The following is a 17397-nucleotide window of genomic DNA, read 5'->3' on the forward strand; positions in this document are numbered from 1 at the left end:
TTCTCTCATTAAAAAAATTATCTTATAATTATATTCAACATTTATTCACAAAAAGCTAAAGTACTTATTTTGCATTGGTATTGTCCTGAACTAATAATATACCGAAAAGCAAAAAAAAAAAAAAAAAAAAACTACACTTTATACATCCGACGGCTCGAACGGGGCGCGGACAAACGGCTGACCGAGCAGGTTAAAGAATGACGATGTCTTATTGGGATCAATTCTGGAAGGCAAGCAGACAACCTGGACAAACACAAGCACGCGCCAGTAATAAAAAAGAAGATATAGATCCCAGAAATGGTTCATATAGTTTGATAAGAAATCCGATCGGAAGGGAAACGATACTTAAACGAGAGGTTTATCGCACTACCGATACAAGTAGATGATTACAATGGCTATCAGACATGATTACCATTACCTTTTTAAAGGGTGCGACACCCCGCGGATTATTCGATTGCTTTGGTTCACCGGATATAACCAAGCGTCCTGCCGGATCAGACTCAACATACACCTGATTCATTTTAAGCACATATGGTAATTCATCAACCACAATCTACAGGAAGAAGTTATAAGACGGATTCAACAACATTGATGCAAATTCGAGAAAAGATTACCGGTAAACATGAAACAAGGTAAATCATGAAGAGATATACCGACCTCTTCATGCAGAAGCCCGGGAACCAAAATGTACACCTCATAGCTCTTGGCCTGGGAAAGAGAGAAAAGAGGGAGATTCATAGCTAATAGCAATGTAGCATTGTCCTAATTATATCACGAAAGAAAGACTTACGGATTTTTGCACGTTGACCTTAACCCAATCAGCCGGGGCTACACATCGACAACCATAGAATCCGACCTGGCAAAAGAAGGCCTAGTTTCAGCACCTTCAGAAGTCGAGATATTGTTTCATACATCATACAAAATGGAAAATTTAGAAAAAAAATAACCGGCAAATCATAACTGTAGTTTCTTTGGTTTGTGTGAAGCAACTCGGACAGCATGCTCAGTAGCTGACGGCTTTTTACACTTTAACGAACCTTGTGCAATAAACTAAGTCTCGAACATAAAGACAACTTCAGGAATTGTTGTTGCAGAATGTACCTGGCCAGCGAATTGGACTACTAGAAAATTTATATGAAAGAAGATGTAGTACATACAAAAATGTGGCTTCGACGAGCAGCATTCATGTTGACAAGTAATAACGAAACAAATATGCTATGCAAAGCATATCGGAAAGCATTATAATCTTAACGGACTAACAACCGTGATAGGCTCGATGAGGGAAGGAACAAACTGAGGGGGTACAGCACCATGCATTTTATGCTTTTCATACTCGAACAATGCCTGCGTAAATCGATGGAAACAGATTACAGGAGAACCATATGCCACAATAGCAAATAAATAAAATAAATGTTAAGAGATGGGGAATGAGGCCATAGTCTGCAAAGTATGTCTGTGTTACCATAATCAACGGAAATCGGCAATTAGAGCCAAACCTTCCCATAAAAGATACGAAATGTCCAAGACACTGTAGTACAGGTCCTATGCACAACAAATAAACAAGTAAATAAACCATATAGCTCCGCTAAAGCAAAAACAATTAGCCATAATCGTGGTACAAGGACAGAAACAAATTCTATTCATAAAAACAAGAATCAAGGTTAGCAGATATGAAATTTTCGACCTCCCACACGATATAAAATGTCCTACGAAACCACCAACAATTGAACAAGTAGTTTTAATAGGAGAAAATTGCAGACTTTCAGTATTCAAATCATTGGAGAACAAGTAGTTATTCTTACTTTCGGGGATTAAACGATTCTCTAACCTGCCTCTGCCTCCACAATTTGCATGAGGTCACCTACAAAGTCCGCGGCACGATCAGGAAAGGAAGTCCATAACTACTTCATGTTCTTAACTATATAAGAAGCAAGTGAATTATTATCTTGGTCACTCTAACTAGACAATAAAACCGAATTAACTGTCTTTTTCGTATCAGGTAAGAATCACCTAAGAAGTAAGAACTAACTAGAAACAATTCAATGTGAAAGACAACAATGAGTTTGTGCATGCAGATGCTGTACACACAGGCATCTCCTCGAAATTCAGGATCAGGAAAGCAACATATTATCAAAGAACTTAAAATGATTGATATGCCATTCGATTTTAGTTTTACATTTTCTATTAAACTAGTCGCCTTTTGATAATGCACAAGCAGAAGCAAACCTGTTCATACCCTCCCAATTTGATGACAGCCCTCCACAGCCTTTAGTCAAATGAAGGGAAGAACAATTAAGATAAAGACTACATTTTTATCCAAAAAAAAAAAGAATATGGTGAGCATACAAACTCGAAAAGGGCTTACTTGAGCAAATTCAAATCCTCTTTGTAAAACATTGGGGGTTCGTTCTCCCGTCAATTTGGTCGGAAGCAGCTCGTTGTTCGACAGAATCCGGGTTGTCACCGAGTGGCTGAGCCGTCAATTGCCCATCTTCTTCAACTTGAGCATAGTCTTCCACTTCAGCAACTTCTGTTTCAGTCTCTCGGCAAGCCTGGATTTTTGGGGTTTTTTTTTTAATTTTTTTTTTGGGTATTTCGAACATGGAAAAACGGAGACGAAGCTCTTTATGGGCTTAATGGCTTAGTGTATTGGTTAGCCTTTGTCCATTGGAGTAGGATGATATTTAAAAAAAATAAGATAAATAATTGATAGGTTTTCATATTTTTATTTTTGTTCTTTTAATTTGTTTATAATTTTTCTTTGTTTTAAAGTTAAATTATCATCTTATTCAAATTTAAAATTAAATTATCATTTACATCATATTATCACATAATAATACATCAATGTTTACATGGTAGTTAACAATTTTGTTAAATAAAATTACATCTAAAAAAGAAAAGTTAAATTGAATGTTTAAAAGTTTAAGGACTAATTTAGAATGAAAGTTATAATTTAAGGATAAAATTAAAATAATTAAAAATTTAAGGATTAATTTAAAATAATTCATAATTTAGGGAATATGATGCAACTAACTCTGATTTTTTTTTTTTAAAAAAAAATCCTATTTGAATCAAGTAATTTAGGTATCAAACTGAATATTTAAGTGGAGTTCGTCTACTAAATATATATATTTAACCTTTCTTAATGACGGAATAAAATTGTTTAAATATAAATACAAAATCGCAGCGCAGCAGCACCTGGAATTCGAATCGGTGATACCGGCATTTGAGCTTCCGGAGAATCCAGATTTGCATTTTTTTACTTTTCTTCTGGCTATTATCAAAGATGGTAACTAACTAGCTTTTCGTATTTTAGTCTTGTTATCATGATAATCCGGCGAATTGGTTATGATCTGTTTTCGATCCATTTTTAATTCAAAACATGGATCTGTGTTTTTCCTGATTTTAGACACTGTTTAGGCTTTTGATTCTGTGAATCATGAATTTTATTACTATTTTATGATCTTGATATTTCTCCTCATGCCCTTGTTGATTGAATTTAAGCTTTGTGCCTTCTCGTTTCTCTTCGGACCTGCAACTAGATTCTGCCGAGATTTTGTTTTTGTTTTTTGTTTCTTTTAATATCATTAGTTCACTGTAAATGTTTCATTTTGATAGTTATAGTTTACTGTAAATGATTCATTTTGATGGTTCCTCTGATGTATTGTTAGATCCAACTTATTTTTTTATTTTCTTCTGATTTTTTATCATATTCCATCATACTTAAACATTTCTATTTAATGTTTGTTTTGCATTTTGGAATATTTGAGTTTGACTACATAATTCTGGTGATTTTTATAATTTTCTGTTTAATAAAGCCTTATTGTCCTTTTCAAAATAAATAAATAAATAAATAAAGCCTTATTGTTTTAATGGTTTCACTTTCTTAGTGTGTCATTGATCATATTGTTTCTCCCTGGGTGGAAATTTTAAGGTTATTGTTGATATGGAGGAAATGCCATTCTTTATGCTTTAGCTGTTGAATTTTTTTTCCATGAAGAAGCATGCTAACAGGATGGCAAAAATGAAATGTTACTAGTTGTGTGCTATAACTAGAAACTCACATAGATAACATTAGGTGCTTGAAGTTTTGGCTTCTTGAGGATCGACTTTGCCTGTCAGGATCTAATGCTAATTTATATTACACTTTATATAAAGTGACTCTTGGCCCTCATATTTGGAGCAAAGAAAAGAATTTGTGTTAATTTTTGGATCTGATAATCACAGTGATATACACACACACACACATATTTTGTTCTAACTTTACACTGTTATAATTGCTTGATTTCACTTTAGAAGCCTAAAAGCGAGCTTCTTTTTAAAGGTTGTTGACTTGTTTTATTGCTGGTATCTGTAACATATGAGCCTCTTTTGTGATTCAGATTCACTTTGTACTTTTAATTAGCTGGCAAGGGAAAGTTAGGTTGACAAAATGGTATTCTCATTATTCTCAGAAGGAAGGAACAGAGGTATGACCTGACTATCACATTTGATTCTCTGAAGGAAAAAGTCTTTATAATTATAAGATTCTGGTTCATTTTTCCTTATCTTTAGTTCTTTATTGGTGCTCTTTTTGAAGTCGGTCTTGCCTTCATTATATTAAGGCTTTATGGAATGTGTTTTGAGAAGGTTATCCGTGAGCTTGGTGGAGTAATTCTCACAAGAGGGGCCAAACTCTGTAATTTTGTGGATTAGAGAGGATTTAAAGTTGTTTACAAAAGGTAATACTTCCATATGTTAGTGAGACCTTTTTTATTAGGAATCTATTTTACCATGTCAGAGATTTATCAACTCTGTTGGGATAAATTATGCAGATACGCTAGTCTTTACTTCGGCATGTGCAATGACCAGGATGACAATGAGTTAGAGGTTCTAGAGATCATTCATCACTTTGTGAGATACTTGATCGATACTTTGGCAGTGTGAGTAAACTCAAACTTTTCTCTTCATTGAATTAATTGACTTTCTATTGTGTTTATCGGATTGTGAATGAATTTATATCCAGGTCTGTGAATTGGACTTGATCTTCAACTTCCGTAAGGTACAACTGTTATGCTTGTCACATGTTGTTTGGGTCCTGTTTCCTCTTCTTTTCAGAGCACTTTACATCTAAATCCTTATGTTTTATGTAAATTGTGCTCTCATTCATTTAATCATTAGCCGCAGTTATCCTTCAACTCTATAACCAATCCATTCTTCTCATCCTCTAACATACCACCTCCTTTTGTATTTATTTGAATTATAAACTTTAAACCTCCATACTTCCATACCAGTGTGTCTCTTGATTTTGTCCAGTCTCAACTCGAGTATCCTTAAGAAGCACTTAGCATTCATCGTTTGAAATGAAGCCAGTCAATTGAGAGACGCGTTTTCTTCCTGTATGAAACATAATTGTTTTTCTACTTTCCGAATAAATCCCCAAACAATGTTAAATCTTGTGGTGGCATGTTAACGATGTTGTTGAGGAAAGGAATTCTATAGTTGAGAATTGATGAAAATCAAATCTCTTGGAAAAGCTTTTCTTCCCCCAAAATTTTAGGACTTCTCAAATTATGAATCTATCTTCATGATTCAAAGGACTAGCATTGTTTTTAAGAAAAATAAAATTAAAATTTTGGACTCTCGTTCTTAAATTTCTAGATCCGCCACTGATTGTTGTCAAGAATTATAGATCATTCATGTTAAAATAGGGTCTTTACTTAACTCTTTGCTGCTATTTGACATTGAAGGCCTGCTATTTATTGAATGAACTCTTGCTGGCTGGTGAACTCCAAGAAAACTGTTGCACGTTTAATAGCTGCACAGGTAGAATTTTTACCTTCATTTGGCTATTCCTTATGTAGGCTATTCCCCTTTTATAGAATTCATTAAATATTATGTAAACAATGGGTTTTAAACAGCCTTTGACGGAAAGTTGAGGAAACAATTGTTTTTTCCTCTTTACAATGGGCTTAAACAACATTTGACGGAAAGCTGAGGAAACAATGGGTTAATTTATTATAAAAGATAATACTGAATTTTAATTCAGTATTTTGTATTGTTGCAAAATTATTAATGTTTTTACGTTTAAATTATATTGTACCTGTATTGTTTGAGTCATGATTAAAATTCTAAGATTTAAAAAATATAATAAATAAAATTGATCGAATTAAAATATGTGAATCAAATTCATACATTACGAATTTAAATAGTCTGAGATGATTAGAATGTAGTATTTGTTCAAAATATTTCTTATTTACTGACAACGTGAACATGTCCTATATATGCAGTTGTCCGAATCTAAAACTTCTATGAACGACAACATTTCTTTGAATCACTGAAATCACTTGACAGGTTTACACATTCATATTAGACTTTCACGAAGTATATATAAGATATTAAATTTAATAAAAAAATTAATTATTTTTTATTTTCTTAACTTATTGTATCATTAAGTCAACCGAAATCAAAGTTAAATAAACACTTTAAAAATATTAAATTTTTTCATATTAACGATATGAATAATTTTATATGTATATTTTATCATATAACTATGAACGTAATGATTAAAATTATATATATATATATAAAAGTTGCATGACCAAAATTTTGTTTAATACAAATTATAATTTTAAATTATTATATCTCTTAGTCATAAATGCACGAATTAATTTACTTCACTAGTTAAAAAAATCGTTGTTGTTACTAGAGATTACAAGTTTGAGCATAACTGTAAAGATGATTGAACGTATAATTAAGAGTATTTAGAACAAATTCTACTTTATAATTTTCTCAATTTAATAATAATAAAAAACTCTTATCCATAAATCAAAGATAATTACGTTTAAATTTCCACAAATCGACAAACTCTTAAATATTGTATGGACAATAACATCAATTTGACATTCGACGAAGGTAATGATATCATTCAAACTAAAACTTAATCAACAATTACATAATCGAACCTTAGCTAAAAAATTTAGTTGTAATTTTTATTTAAAGAGTATATTCATATATGTATCTATTACTTAAATTTTACATCATAATACTTTATATTTTCATTCCTAACGCATATAACTTTCTACAAATTTTGGATTAAAATATCTCGCAATTACATTAAGGGTAAATTATACGAATAGTCCCTTTTATTTCGATATGATCGACTTTAATTACCAATTAAAAAATTAAGTACGTTTAGTCCCTCACATCTCCTCCTCCTCCTCCTCTTTCTTCTTCTTTTTATTTATTAATTGTCAACTCAAATTTCCGGAGTTAATGAGAATTAACAGTTGAATGACTAAAATTGAACGGATCCACAACATAAGAGATCAAGTGCGCTTAATTTTTAAATCGGTGATTAAAGTCGGTTAGATCAAAAACAAAAAGGGCTATTGGCATAATTTACCCTTACATTAAAACCCTTTTCGAACCGGTTTAGTTTGTTTGGACCGTTCCGCATGAAAAAAAAAATAAAGAAATAAAAACTCCATAAAAACCGCTCGTGGCTCTTTTACTTGAGAAACCGTTTCTTGCATTTGTCAAATTTCTCAATACTTCTGCACATTGATTCCCTCATCATATTTACTTCCTTTTATAAAACCATTGAACGCTGTTCTTGAAGCAACGAAGGTGAAACAAAAACACCCTTTGATCTCTCTTCTGTAGGTAAAAAACAACATTGTTTCAGTTCTGGGTTTTGTTTAAAAATGGTTGATATCATTGGTTCCAAGTTATATCTTCAAAGTCTGTCAATCTCTTCTTTTTTATTTTCCCTTTGAACCCTTGTTGATTTCCCAGTTTTTCTCCCTTCGTCGATGTGTTTTGTTTGTTTGTTTGAAACTTGGGATGACTTTGTTTTTTTGTTTTTGTTTTTTTTTTGCCTTTGTTCAATTTGTAAATGTGCTTGTTTTGCTCGATCAATGTAGTAATAAAAATTCTGGCTTTATTATGGGTTCGTATCTGATTCGATTATGGTTACTAAGACAATTTTGCTTTTGTGATCTTGTTCTTCGTCCTTAATTTTGTTCGATGTTTGTTGTTGAAAATCTTGTAAATTAGTTTCTTTTTTTTCCTCGGTAAATATGTTGTTAGGGTTCTTATTCTGTGACCTTCACATGTTTTTATGCTTGAATGGAAGAGAATGAGTGTACTTCTTCTTCAATTCTTTGTATTTGAGATGTTAATTGAGTCTAGTTTGTTGCTTTTATCAGTGAATCTAATTCAAAAAAATTTTTTATGAGAGCAGGCGAAAAGTTAAGAGAGGAGACTTAGATTCGAAGCTTTGATGGAAACAGGAGGGAATTCGCTACCTTCTGGAGCCGACGGCGTGAAGAGGAAGGTGTGCTATTTCTATGACCCGGAGGTGGGGAACTATTACTATGGCCAAGGTCACCCTATGAAGCCTCACAGAATTCGAATGACTCATGCCCTTCTAGCACACTATGGTCTACTTCAGCACATGCAAGTTCACAAGCCCTTCCCTGCCAGGGATCGGGATCTTTGCCGCTTCCATGCCGATGACTATGTGAACTTTCTCCGCAGCGTGACCCCTGAAACGCAGCAAGATCAGCTCCGACAGCTCAAACGCTTTAATGTGGGAGAGGATTGTCCCGTCTTTGATGGCCTTTACTCCTTCTGTCAAACATCTGCAGGTGGATCTGTTGGTAGTGCTGTCAAATTAAACCATGGTCTATGTGACATTGCCATTAATTGGGCTGGTGGTCTGCATCATGCAAAGAAGTGTGAGGCTTCGGGGTTTTGCTATGTCAATGATATTGTCCTTGGAATTCTGGAACTTCTTAAGCAGCACCAGGTATATGTTCGAAACCTAATTTCCCCATTATCTTTCTTATTTGGCTTTACTTAACCAAGTTTGACACGTCTTATTTGTTGTTTGTGCATGATCGAAATCTTCGTAACAAAAACAATATCTATTGTTTCCTTCTTGTACGGATCTTATCTTGTCCGATTTGATACGTGTTGGCTTTTTTGTAATTTGTCTTGCAATATCGTATTAACTGCAATTTAGATGTACCGTTAGCGACTGACAGCCGTTAAAAATGGTTGCTATAGTAGGCATGAAATAATAAATGTCAAGGTTTATTCTGCATTGATATAACACTTTTCCTTTATCTTTCTTGAAGCGTGTTCTATATGTTGATATTGATATCCACCATGGAGATGGTGTGGAGGAGGCATTTTATACTACCGACAGGGTCATGACTGTTTCATTTCATAAATTTGGAGATTATTTTCCTGGTACGGGGGATATACGTGATATTGGATATTCAAAAGGGAAATACTATGCCCTCAATGTTCCTTTGGATGATGGGATCGATGATGAGAGTTATCATTACTTGTTTAAGCCAATTATCGGTAAAGTTATGGAAGTTTTTAATCCTGGTGCTGTGGTGCTTCAATGTGGTGCTGACTCCCTATCTGGAGATCGGTTGGGGTGTTTCAATCTTTCAGTCAAGGGCCATGGAGAGTGTGTTAGATTTCTGAGATCATTCAATGTGCCATTGTTGCTTGTAGGTGGTGGTGGCTATACCATTCGGAATGTTGCTCGCTGTTGGTGCTATGAGGTAGCTGACCTAACTCTTTTTCGATTGAATAATGTATACTGATTGGTTTAAGTGATTGGCCCTGGCCCTCACTCTTTTCCCTTTTTGTATTATTTAAGTTGGAATATGTCTTGCTTAATTGTTTTTATTCATCTGTATCCCTATATATATATATATATATATATATGAAAACTTTACGGTTTTTGTAAATTTCATTGGAAGACATAAGATGTTGGCACTCGATTTATTGAATACTATTTGTAATTTGCTTGTGCTGAGCTACTTTGTTAATGTGAGCAGACTGGAGTTGCACTTGGAATGGAAATTGAAAACCAGATGCCTCGACATGAGTATTATGAGTATTTTGGTCCAGAGTATACTCTTCACGTTTCTCCTAGTAACATGGAAAACAAGAACACACCCCGACACCTTGAAGAAATCCGTAATAAGCTACTTGACAATCTCTCGATGATTCAGCACTCGCCAAGTGTCCAGTTTCAAGAAAGGCCACCTGATACCGAGCTTCCTGAGGTGTGTTCTGCCGTTACTTCTTATTTTGCAGGAATTTTGCCCTACCTTCCTTTCGCATCTGGTATCTACTAGCGGAAATTTACGACATTTTCCATTCCAAGTTTCCCCCAGAATTGCATGTACTTTTATCAAGTGTCCATGGTTGGCATTGAACATTTTGGCATGTTGCTTAAATTTTCTTCCACTTTAGGTTCAAAAAATCTCATAGACTATTCTATTATGGATTTGTCTTATATTTCAACACGAGCCGTTCGGGACATTAGACATTCACAATCGCGTGCTTAACAACTAAAGTGCTTCATAAAGCGGGTCTTTGGCTCGTATCCGAGAAAACAATCATGTGCTATATGTATTTTCGGAGTGGAAATCGTCTTTATTTTTCCATGCAATGAACTGGTTGTAGTTTGCCTCGTATCAACTTTTCATACTTTGTTTCTTTTCAACTCATAATAATCAGGCTGATGAAGATGAAGATGAAGATGATGGAGATAAAACATGGGGTTCGGATTCAGACATGGGCGTTGATGAGGACCGGTATTTATCATTCTTTTTCCTTTTCTGGGTTTTACCCCCAACCGTTTCTGATCACATTCTAAGTTCATGTTTGCTGATCATTATCTCATTTACTCAGTAAGTTCATTCCAAAAAGAGTAAAGAGAGAAGTGATTGAACCAGATACGAAAGATCCGGTATGCCTTATGTTACGATATCGGATTTCATGATTTAGGGCATTTACGACATGATTCTTTTATCTTCTTTATTTTGACGAAAAACTTTTACTGCCGTATATTCTCTCTCAGGGGGACCGAAAAGGAACAGTTGAGCAAGCTAGAGGATCTGTGACAGATGAGACTGTAAGTACAAACATGAACTTTTGAAACATAAAATCACCATGACACACTTTTGCAGTTGTATCCTGTGTTGTCCCGATCTTTCGTTTTCCTTTTAAGTACCTTCGAAAACTGATTATATCCGTGTACAGATACAGACTCCTATCCATTACCCACCCCAGATCCCTAGTATATCTTATATAACACAATCACATTCGAAAACCGATACGACAGCTCTGAAAAGTTGTGTTGATGCTGGTTTTTTGCAGGGTGTAAATGTCAGTCCGATGGCTATCGATGAACCAACAATGAAACCTAAGTAAGAAACAATAATAAAGCATCCGATCCGATGTACCCGAAGACGCAAGCCGAACGGTCTCATCTAGGTACCGGATGTATTTTGTGCCATTTTGTTTTATCAAACATTATAAGGTCTCATGTTCATGTATGAGCCATGAAAACCTAAAACAATTTGATTTATGTTGTAGCTGCTTCAAGCTGTATATCCAACAGTTTAAACTGTTGATTATCTAAACAATTTTAAGATTTTATGTTTGTTTTGATTCTTTATTTTCTTCATTTTGCTTCAATTTTAGAATTTTTTTTCAATAGAAACATTATGTGACATTTTAAAATTAAAATGTTGTTTAACAACTAGGCTAGAAGATAAAATATAATATCCAAATAAAATATATTTATAAAAATCAAAGTATTGATAAATGAGTTAATTAGATATCAATAATCAATAAAAATACATTAACATGTTGGAAAATTAAATTTAAAAATTTATACAGCCCAATGGAAGGTACTTGGAACATTCAACAAATCAATATTTAAAATTAAAAAAAACGAAAAAAAAACAAATCTAAGGCTTAGATTTACCTAGCTCAACATCCTTGAGCAGAGATGAACCGTCCAACTGCTGCTGCTTCAACAATTCAACATTTGCTTAAGAAGCATCCTTGGGGAGTGATGAAGCCTTGGATTCAGTTTGTTTATCAGCCTCAACAGTCCAACTGTAAACTACCATGCCAAGGATCGCTGAAGCCTTGGATTCAGTTTGTTTATAAGCCTCAACAGCCCAACTGTAAACTACCATGCCAAGGATCGCTATCGCCATCCCGAGTTTATTTTTCAGCGTCAGCTCCAAATCAAAGAGCAGCCATCCCAATATCAATTCGCAAACCGTTTTCATGTGGCCTAGAACCTGGAGAGACGTGGCGGAGAATCGTCTGATGCAAAGATACTGACTTATGTTGCAGAACACCGCCAACAAGCACGACAGTAGTATGAAAAACTGCAAATTTTTCAGGATAACCCAAGATTCATAGCAGTATCAGTATTTTACTAGCAAGTCTTGGTACCATATAGTGTTTGTGCATATAGATGTGCGAGACAAGGAGTACTTACCAATGGAAACGAAGAGAACTTATAACTTGCCAGCAATTTGCTGGTGAGGTAGTAATCAACAAACGGACCGATCAGCAAAAGAGACAAAGCTTGGATCGGAGCAGTTTGACTAAGCAATTCAAATGAGCCTATCGAGTATTTCTTCTGTACGGAGCCGATCGACTGTTCCAACATAAGTATGACTGATTAGTCAGCAGGTAGAGAGAATCAAAGACGGATAGCTTTAACATACGAGCCTCTAACATAATCACTCGACCGCAAATTGAACGCTAGCTTAAATGGCATGTGTGGTAGCCAAACTCTCGGAGGTCATAGACCGTAGTGAACTTCAAGAGAGTAATATCTTCTCAGACAAGTTAAGTAGGAAAGGGTAGGGGGTTAATGGGTTGACAGAATTCCAACCGATACAAGGAACCCATAATCAATAAACCAACATCATGGACAGATGATCATAATGTACATTGAACATAAACAATTTCTTGATCTTTGGATATATAGATAACACCTCTTCTTTTCATTGTTAAGACTTCGCACGAAATAGACATGTTCAGATAAAGCAGAGGAGATATGCAACCTGAAATGAAAAACAAAATTTCAAAACATCAGTGTTAATTAGACATTGTTGTTATGATGGTTTGAAAGGCGTTATGCTATTCTGCACTGCGATCATAAAGCGGCTGAAAGCATAAATGGAAAATGCTCTCAAGCAGAACCAGAAATATGGAGAATGAGAAATGCTTACGATTTGTTGTAATGAGGTGGACAGGACAGCGACGCAGGCACAAATAAATCCTTGCGCATTAACTTTTACATCCATGACGGTACAAACACCAACAACCACCACAATGACTGCGATCTTGACTCTGTTCGAGTAGTGTTTACTGTGTAGCATCCATTCCATCACACAAACACCAGGAATCATACTTAGCTTTGAAATCTGTATCGCAATGATAAAAAAAAGGGTTAGCTTCGAAATCTATACCATGATGATAAACAAAAGGGTTAGGTTTGAAATCTAAATCACAACGACAATGACAGAGCTGGAATAAATGAAATCTATATCACAACGACAATGACAGAGCTGGAATGTGTAAAATATATATCATAACGACAACGACAGAGCTGGAATATATGAAATCTAACGACAACGACAGAGCAGGAATGTATAAAATATATACCATAACGAAAACGACAGAGCTGGAATATATGAAATCTATATCAATAACAACAACGACAGATCTGGAATATATATCGTGTATACAGGAAATAAACCTACTATTGATGTTTTTTATGTTATTTGTGGATACATCATTTCATTTACCTTATAAAATCCAACTGAATTCAGCATGAGGCTCAAGTTCATCCCGGTGATTGAAGTTTGGCAACGACGGAGAACCAAAGAAGCTCCATAAAGGAACCTTTTTCTTGTCGAGTAACCGGTGGCATTCGATACCAAACAGATCAAGGCAGTCATAGAAAAATGGAACCCGGTTAATGTAGTAGCTGTGAATGCAAGAAAACTCTTCAGATTTGATAAAATTGGATGAAGCATATCCATTCATTTCATTTTGAGAGATCAAATTGAACTTTTTCCCAAAGAGGTAATTGAACTTTCAAAACAAATGAAGTTAAGGGAACAATCTAAAGTAGATCACAATCAATACTAAAAAATCTTATCACTTCCACTGTAAAAAAACCATATTGATTTGAAGTTTAAATAATGTAAGACTGTAAGATTACAATTACCAAGAGATTCATATAAATGTCAGTCATCAAACTGATTCTAAAGAATGATCATACACGTTCAGATCTGGACACACAATCATAATGAAAGAGATTTGGGGTTTGAATGAGCCCTTTGCAGGATAAGATCTAAATTTAAAAGTTTCATAATTAATGGTCGAAGTTAAAACCAATGGAGACTCCCTAAAGTAATTGAATTAAAAAAAAGATAAGAATTCAGCAAATAGAAAATGGGAAAATTCAGCGGATCTGCCAGAGATTTAAAAAGGGAAAATGGGAGATTTTCCGGATGCAGTGACTGGTGAGAAGAAAAGGGGGGAATTGATCCAGATCTGAGACGAACAAAGGCAAACAAAGAAGAATTGGGTATAAATGTAAACAAAATTCGAAGAAGAATAAGAACTGACCGAAGACGAAGGCGTAGCCGGCAGGGGACATGAGCTGCTTGTTGGCCATAATAAGGCCGACGGAGCTGATGACGTTCATAGCCCAAGCTCCCACATCGGATGCTTGTTTCTTCAACATGTCCATTTCTGATTATTTAATGATAAAAATTGAAACTTTCTATTTTTCTTTTGGCGCTCGGTTGGATTCTAAAACTACACCGAGCAAACACCCTCTTTCTCAAGGTCTTTGGATGGTTCTCCCACATCCACAACACCGTTACTTTGCAGGCCAACTTATTATATAAATACTAAAAATACTACTACTTATAATTTAATTAATTAATTCAAATATTATAACAAACAACTTTCTTTGATTAAAAAAAACCCTAAGGGATTGTTTGGTTTAAGTCATATAAGATGATCGGGAGAATGAAATCCACATTCCTCGTTTGGTTGGTCGGTAATCTCATTTCCGATAATATTTTATTACCAAAAGTGGATTTTTTGGGATATATTACAGGGAATGTCATTATCTCTCTTCCCTTAGGTATTGTTAGATTATCGGTATTTTGGACTAAAATGTCCTTAAATTTTTTTTAAAAAAATATCATTCTTTTGTCATTGAATAATAAAAATTATACGAAGGTTAAATTATAAATTTATCCTTAAACTATTTTAGATTTATAAAAAAAGTATATAAATAAAATTTTATACGAAGTTCAGAGGTTAAAATAAAATTATACCCTTTCATTAAACATTTTATATTTTCAATTTTGTAAAAAAAAATATATAAATCTTATGAATTTAATTTTTTTAAAGAAAATATATAAATATCTTATAGTAATATTATAGTAGAATTCAAATTGTTAAAAAATAAATATATAATAAAGACAATTTGATTAAATATACATTTTAATAATTTTTTATTCTTTTAATCAAACGCGGTAGTCTTACATTCCTGCTAAACCAACCAAACACAAAATACAACATTCTCAGACATCCTATTCCCTGGTAATCTTTTATTCTCACTGGTAATCTTACATTCCACGAACTAAACGCACCCTAAAGAATCAAATTTCTCTAGTTGGTGTATGGTTCTTATATATATTTGTCTTTATTGATCGACAAAGACACCAATTTTAATGTTGATTGTCGACTGTCGGTTTTTTTATTGTATTTTTTTATATCATATCTTTATTTTCTTTTTTTTCAATAAATTTACTTGTGTTGCACGTTTTCATATGCCTTTATGATACATTTTCTTATGTTTTTTGACATGTTTTTCGGTTCTTTGGTCTTTTTTTCATTTATTTTTTCTAAGAGTTGATTTGACATCATCATGACTGATCAAGATGATGCTTATATAATATCTTATTGATCTTTCCTGCTTTGGACCTCAGATTGGATTTGGATACTCGATTTGCGTTCGTAGATAGCTTTTCACATCGCTCGAGTCTGATTTACAATTTTTCGATGGTCTTTCAAAAGCTTGATCTCTTTTTGTGGTTCGTTTGTCGATACAATCAGATATATTTGTATCTATCTTTGTTCGAGTTTCTTGGTTAGATTTAATATTTCTATGTATGTTTCTTATGTGATATTAAGCTGCTACTTTTGTTTCAAAGATTATAGGAAATTTTCCTAGTTATGTGTCTAATTTACGATAAATCTTTATTATAATTTGGGATATTTTCTATTTTGAATAAAATTAGTTGCTTCTATAAAAAAAACTTCTTCGAGCTAAATATTAGGGTTAACTACATGGATGATCACTTATATTTTGTATTTTATCCACATTTGGTAACTGATTTCAAATACATAAGATATAGTCACATTCGCTCTTGTTTAATTAAGATATGGTCACTTTTGTTTTTATTTATTTAAGATGCAGTCACCACAGGTTAAATGTCGTTAACAGTTAACAAATTAAATGATGTCATATTTTGGTATAATCACACATTTAGTCCGTATTATTTACAAATTCTCTCAATGTAGTCATACTTTTAATGAGTTAAAATAAATTTAATCATCAAATTGAATGATGTCACGTGTCACTAGTGTCATGTGTCGTGTTTCACCATTTAGTTGAATGACTAACTTTATTTTATTTTAATATATTTACTTTCTATCAATTTGATTTGCTTTGTTAAATTAAAATAAAATAAAATAAAGTTAGTCTTTCAATCGAATGGTGACACACGACACATGACAGTAGTGACACGTGACATCATTCAATTGGAGGATTAATTTTATTTTAATTAATTAAAAATATGACTACATTGAGAGAATATATAAATAACAATGTCAAATGTGTGATTACACTAAAATAATTAACGATGTTAACTCATGATGATCACATCTTAATTAAATAATAACGAATGTGATCATATCTTATGAATTTTGAAATGAGTGACTAAAAGTGGATAAAATACAAACATAAATAATCATCGGTATAATAAACCGTAATATCAAATAGAGTAGCTTGTAAAATAATATAATAATGATTTAAATTTTTAAAATTTATACATATTAATTTAAAATAATTTAATGAATTTAATACTCTCTATTTAAATTTTTATTAATAGAGTTTTTTAAGTATCTATTTTTATAAATATTATTTCTTAATATATTAATAGTTTAGCATTAACTTTTCGTTATTTTATAATAAAATAAATTCATTCAAATTTTATATAGAATAATGAGTTGGAAGGGATTTTTCCCCTATATGCCTGCATTTTTACCGTGTATAGTTTTTTTATCCTAACAATGGCAACTGAAATTCATTAATAAAAAATAGGGAAATCAAAATTATAAAGTATTTAAAAAAAATTGAAGACAATAATCACAAAAAACTCATACATAAAATTAAAATATTAAACCCAAAGATACGAAAAAAATGAAACCTTTTAAACATCAAAACGATCTAGTAACATTAATAAAATTCCTTATCATTAT

The 17397-nt window shown here is 33.1% G+C and overlaps 3 protein-coding genes, 1 long non-coding RNA gene and 1 pseudogene across 5 annotated transcripts; 2 read left to right on the forward strand and 3 right to left on the reverse strand.

Moving 5' to 3' along the window:
• Positions 1-89: 89 nt before the first annotated feature.
• On the reverse strand, positions 90-1155 carry LOC120178024 (AT-rich interactive domain-containing protein 5-like). Its single transcript, XM_039183994.1, has 6 exons — positions 1064-1155; positions 962-989; positions 791-856; positions 658-708; positions 419-511; positions 90-243 (listed from the first exon to the last, which is right to left on the reverse strand). Exons 1-6 carry the CDS (start codon positions 1153-1155, stop codon positions 139-141), a joined length of 435 nt encoding a protein of 144 aa, XP_039039925.1. The 3' UTR covers positions 90-138.
• An 18-nt stretch (positions 1156-1173) lies between these two features.
• LOC120177984 lies at positions 1174-2626 on the reverse strand. Of its 2 annotated transcripts, XR_005521493.1 has the most exons (5): positions 2366-2626; positions 2227-2266; positions 1803-1861; positions 1463-1542; positions 1174-1344 (listed from the first exon to the last, which is right to left on the reverse strand). It is a non-coding gene; the product is annotated as an uncharacterized LOC120177984 (long non-coding RNA). The 2 variants fall into 2 exon arrangements; XR_005521492.1 differs by having other exon boundaries at positions 1174-1542.
• A 496-nt stretch (positions 2627-3122) lies between these two features.
• Positions 3123-5527, forward strand: LOC120177983 (annotated as a pseudogene).
• Positions 5528-7510: 1983 nt separating this feature from the next.
• LOC120177979 (histone deacetylase 19-like) lies at positions 7511-11456 on the forward strand. The gene is made up of 8 exons (XM_039183955.1): positions 7511-7644; positions 8225-8791; positions 9123-9563; positions 9843-10073; positions 10531-10607; positions 10705-10762; positions 10874-10927; positions 11173-11456. The coding sequence occupies exons 2-8, from the start codon at positions 8264-8266 to the stop codon at positions 11224-11226; spliced, it is 1443 nt and encodes a 480-aa protein (XP_039039886.1). The 5' UTR covers positions 7511-7644; positions 8225-8263; the 3' UTR covers positions 11227-11456.
• A 217-nt stretch (positions 11457-11673) lies between these two features.
• Positions 11674-14602, reverse strand: LOC120177981 (UDP-rhamnose/UDP-galactose transporter 2-like). The gene is made up of 6 exons (XM_039183958.1): positions 14464-14602; positions 13635-13816; positions 13056-13250; positions 12314-12475; positions 11976-12200; positions 11674-11906 (listed from the first exon to the last, which is right to left on the reverse strand). Exons 1-6 carry the CDS (start codon positions 14585-14587, stop codon positions 11853-11855), a joined length of 942 nt encoding a protein of 313 aa, XP_039039889.1. The 5' UTR covers positions 14588-14602; the 3' UTR covers positions 11674-11852.
• Between the last annotated feature and the right edge of the window lie 2795 nt (positions 14603-17397).

This window comes from Hibiscus syriacus, unplaced genomic scaffold (assembly GCF_006381635.1).
Source record: "Hibiscus syriacus cultivar Baekdansim isolate YM2019G1 unplaced genomic scaffold, ASM638163v2 tig00112343_pilon, whole genome shotgun sequence".
Classification (NCBI taxonomy): Eukaryota; Viridiplantae; Streptophyta; class Magnoliopsida; order Malvales; family Malvaceae; genus Hibiscus; species Hibiscus syriacus.

Coding starts and splice junctions, on each gene's coding strand:
- LOC120178024 (XM_039183994.1), bottom strand. CDS start 1,155: ATGTACTACATCTTCTTTCATATAAATTTTCTAGTAGTCCAATTCGCT. Junction 990..1,063: donor ATTCCTGAAGTTGTCTTTAT/GTTCGAGACTTA, acceptor ATGCTGTCCGAG/TTGCTTCACACAAACCAAAG. Junction 709..790: donor AGGTCAACGTGCAAAAATCC/GTAAGTCTTTCT, acceptor TCTCTTTCCCAG/GCCAAGAGCTATGAGGTGTA.
- LOC120177979 (XM_039183955.1), top strand. CDS start 8,264: ATGGAAACAGGAGGGAATTCGCTACCTTCTGGAGCCGACGGCGTGAAG. Junction 9,564..9,842: donor CTCGCTGTTGGTGCTATGAG/GTAGCTGACCTA, acceptor TAATGTGAGCAG/ACTGGAGTTGCACTTGGAAT. Junction 10,608..10,704: donor ATGGGCGTTGATGAGGACCG/GTATTTATCATT, acceptor TCATTTACTCAG/TAAGTTCATTCCAAAAAGAG.
- LOC120177981 (XM_039183958.1), bottom strand. CDS start 14,587: ATGGACATGTTGAAGAAACAAGCATCCGATGTGGGAGCTTGGGCTATG. Junction 12,201..12,313: donor AGTTCTCTTCGTTTCCATTG/GTAAGTACTCCT, acceptor AAAAATTTGCAG/TTTTTCATACTACTGTCGTG. Junction 11,907..11,975: donor TTTACAGTTGGGCTGTTGAG/GCTTATAAACAA, acceptor TGGACTGTTGAG/GCTGATAAACAAACTGAATC.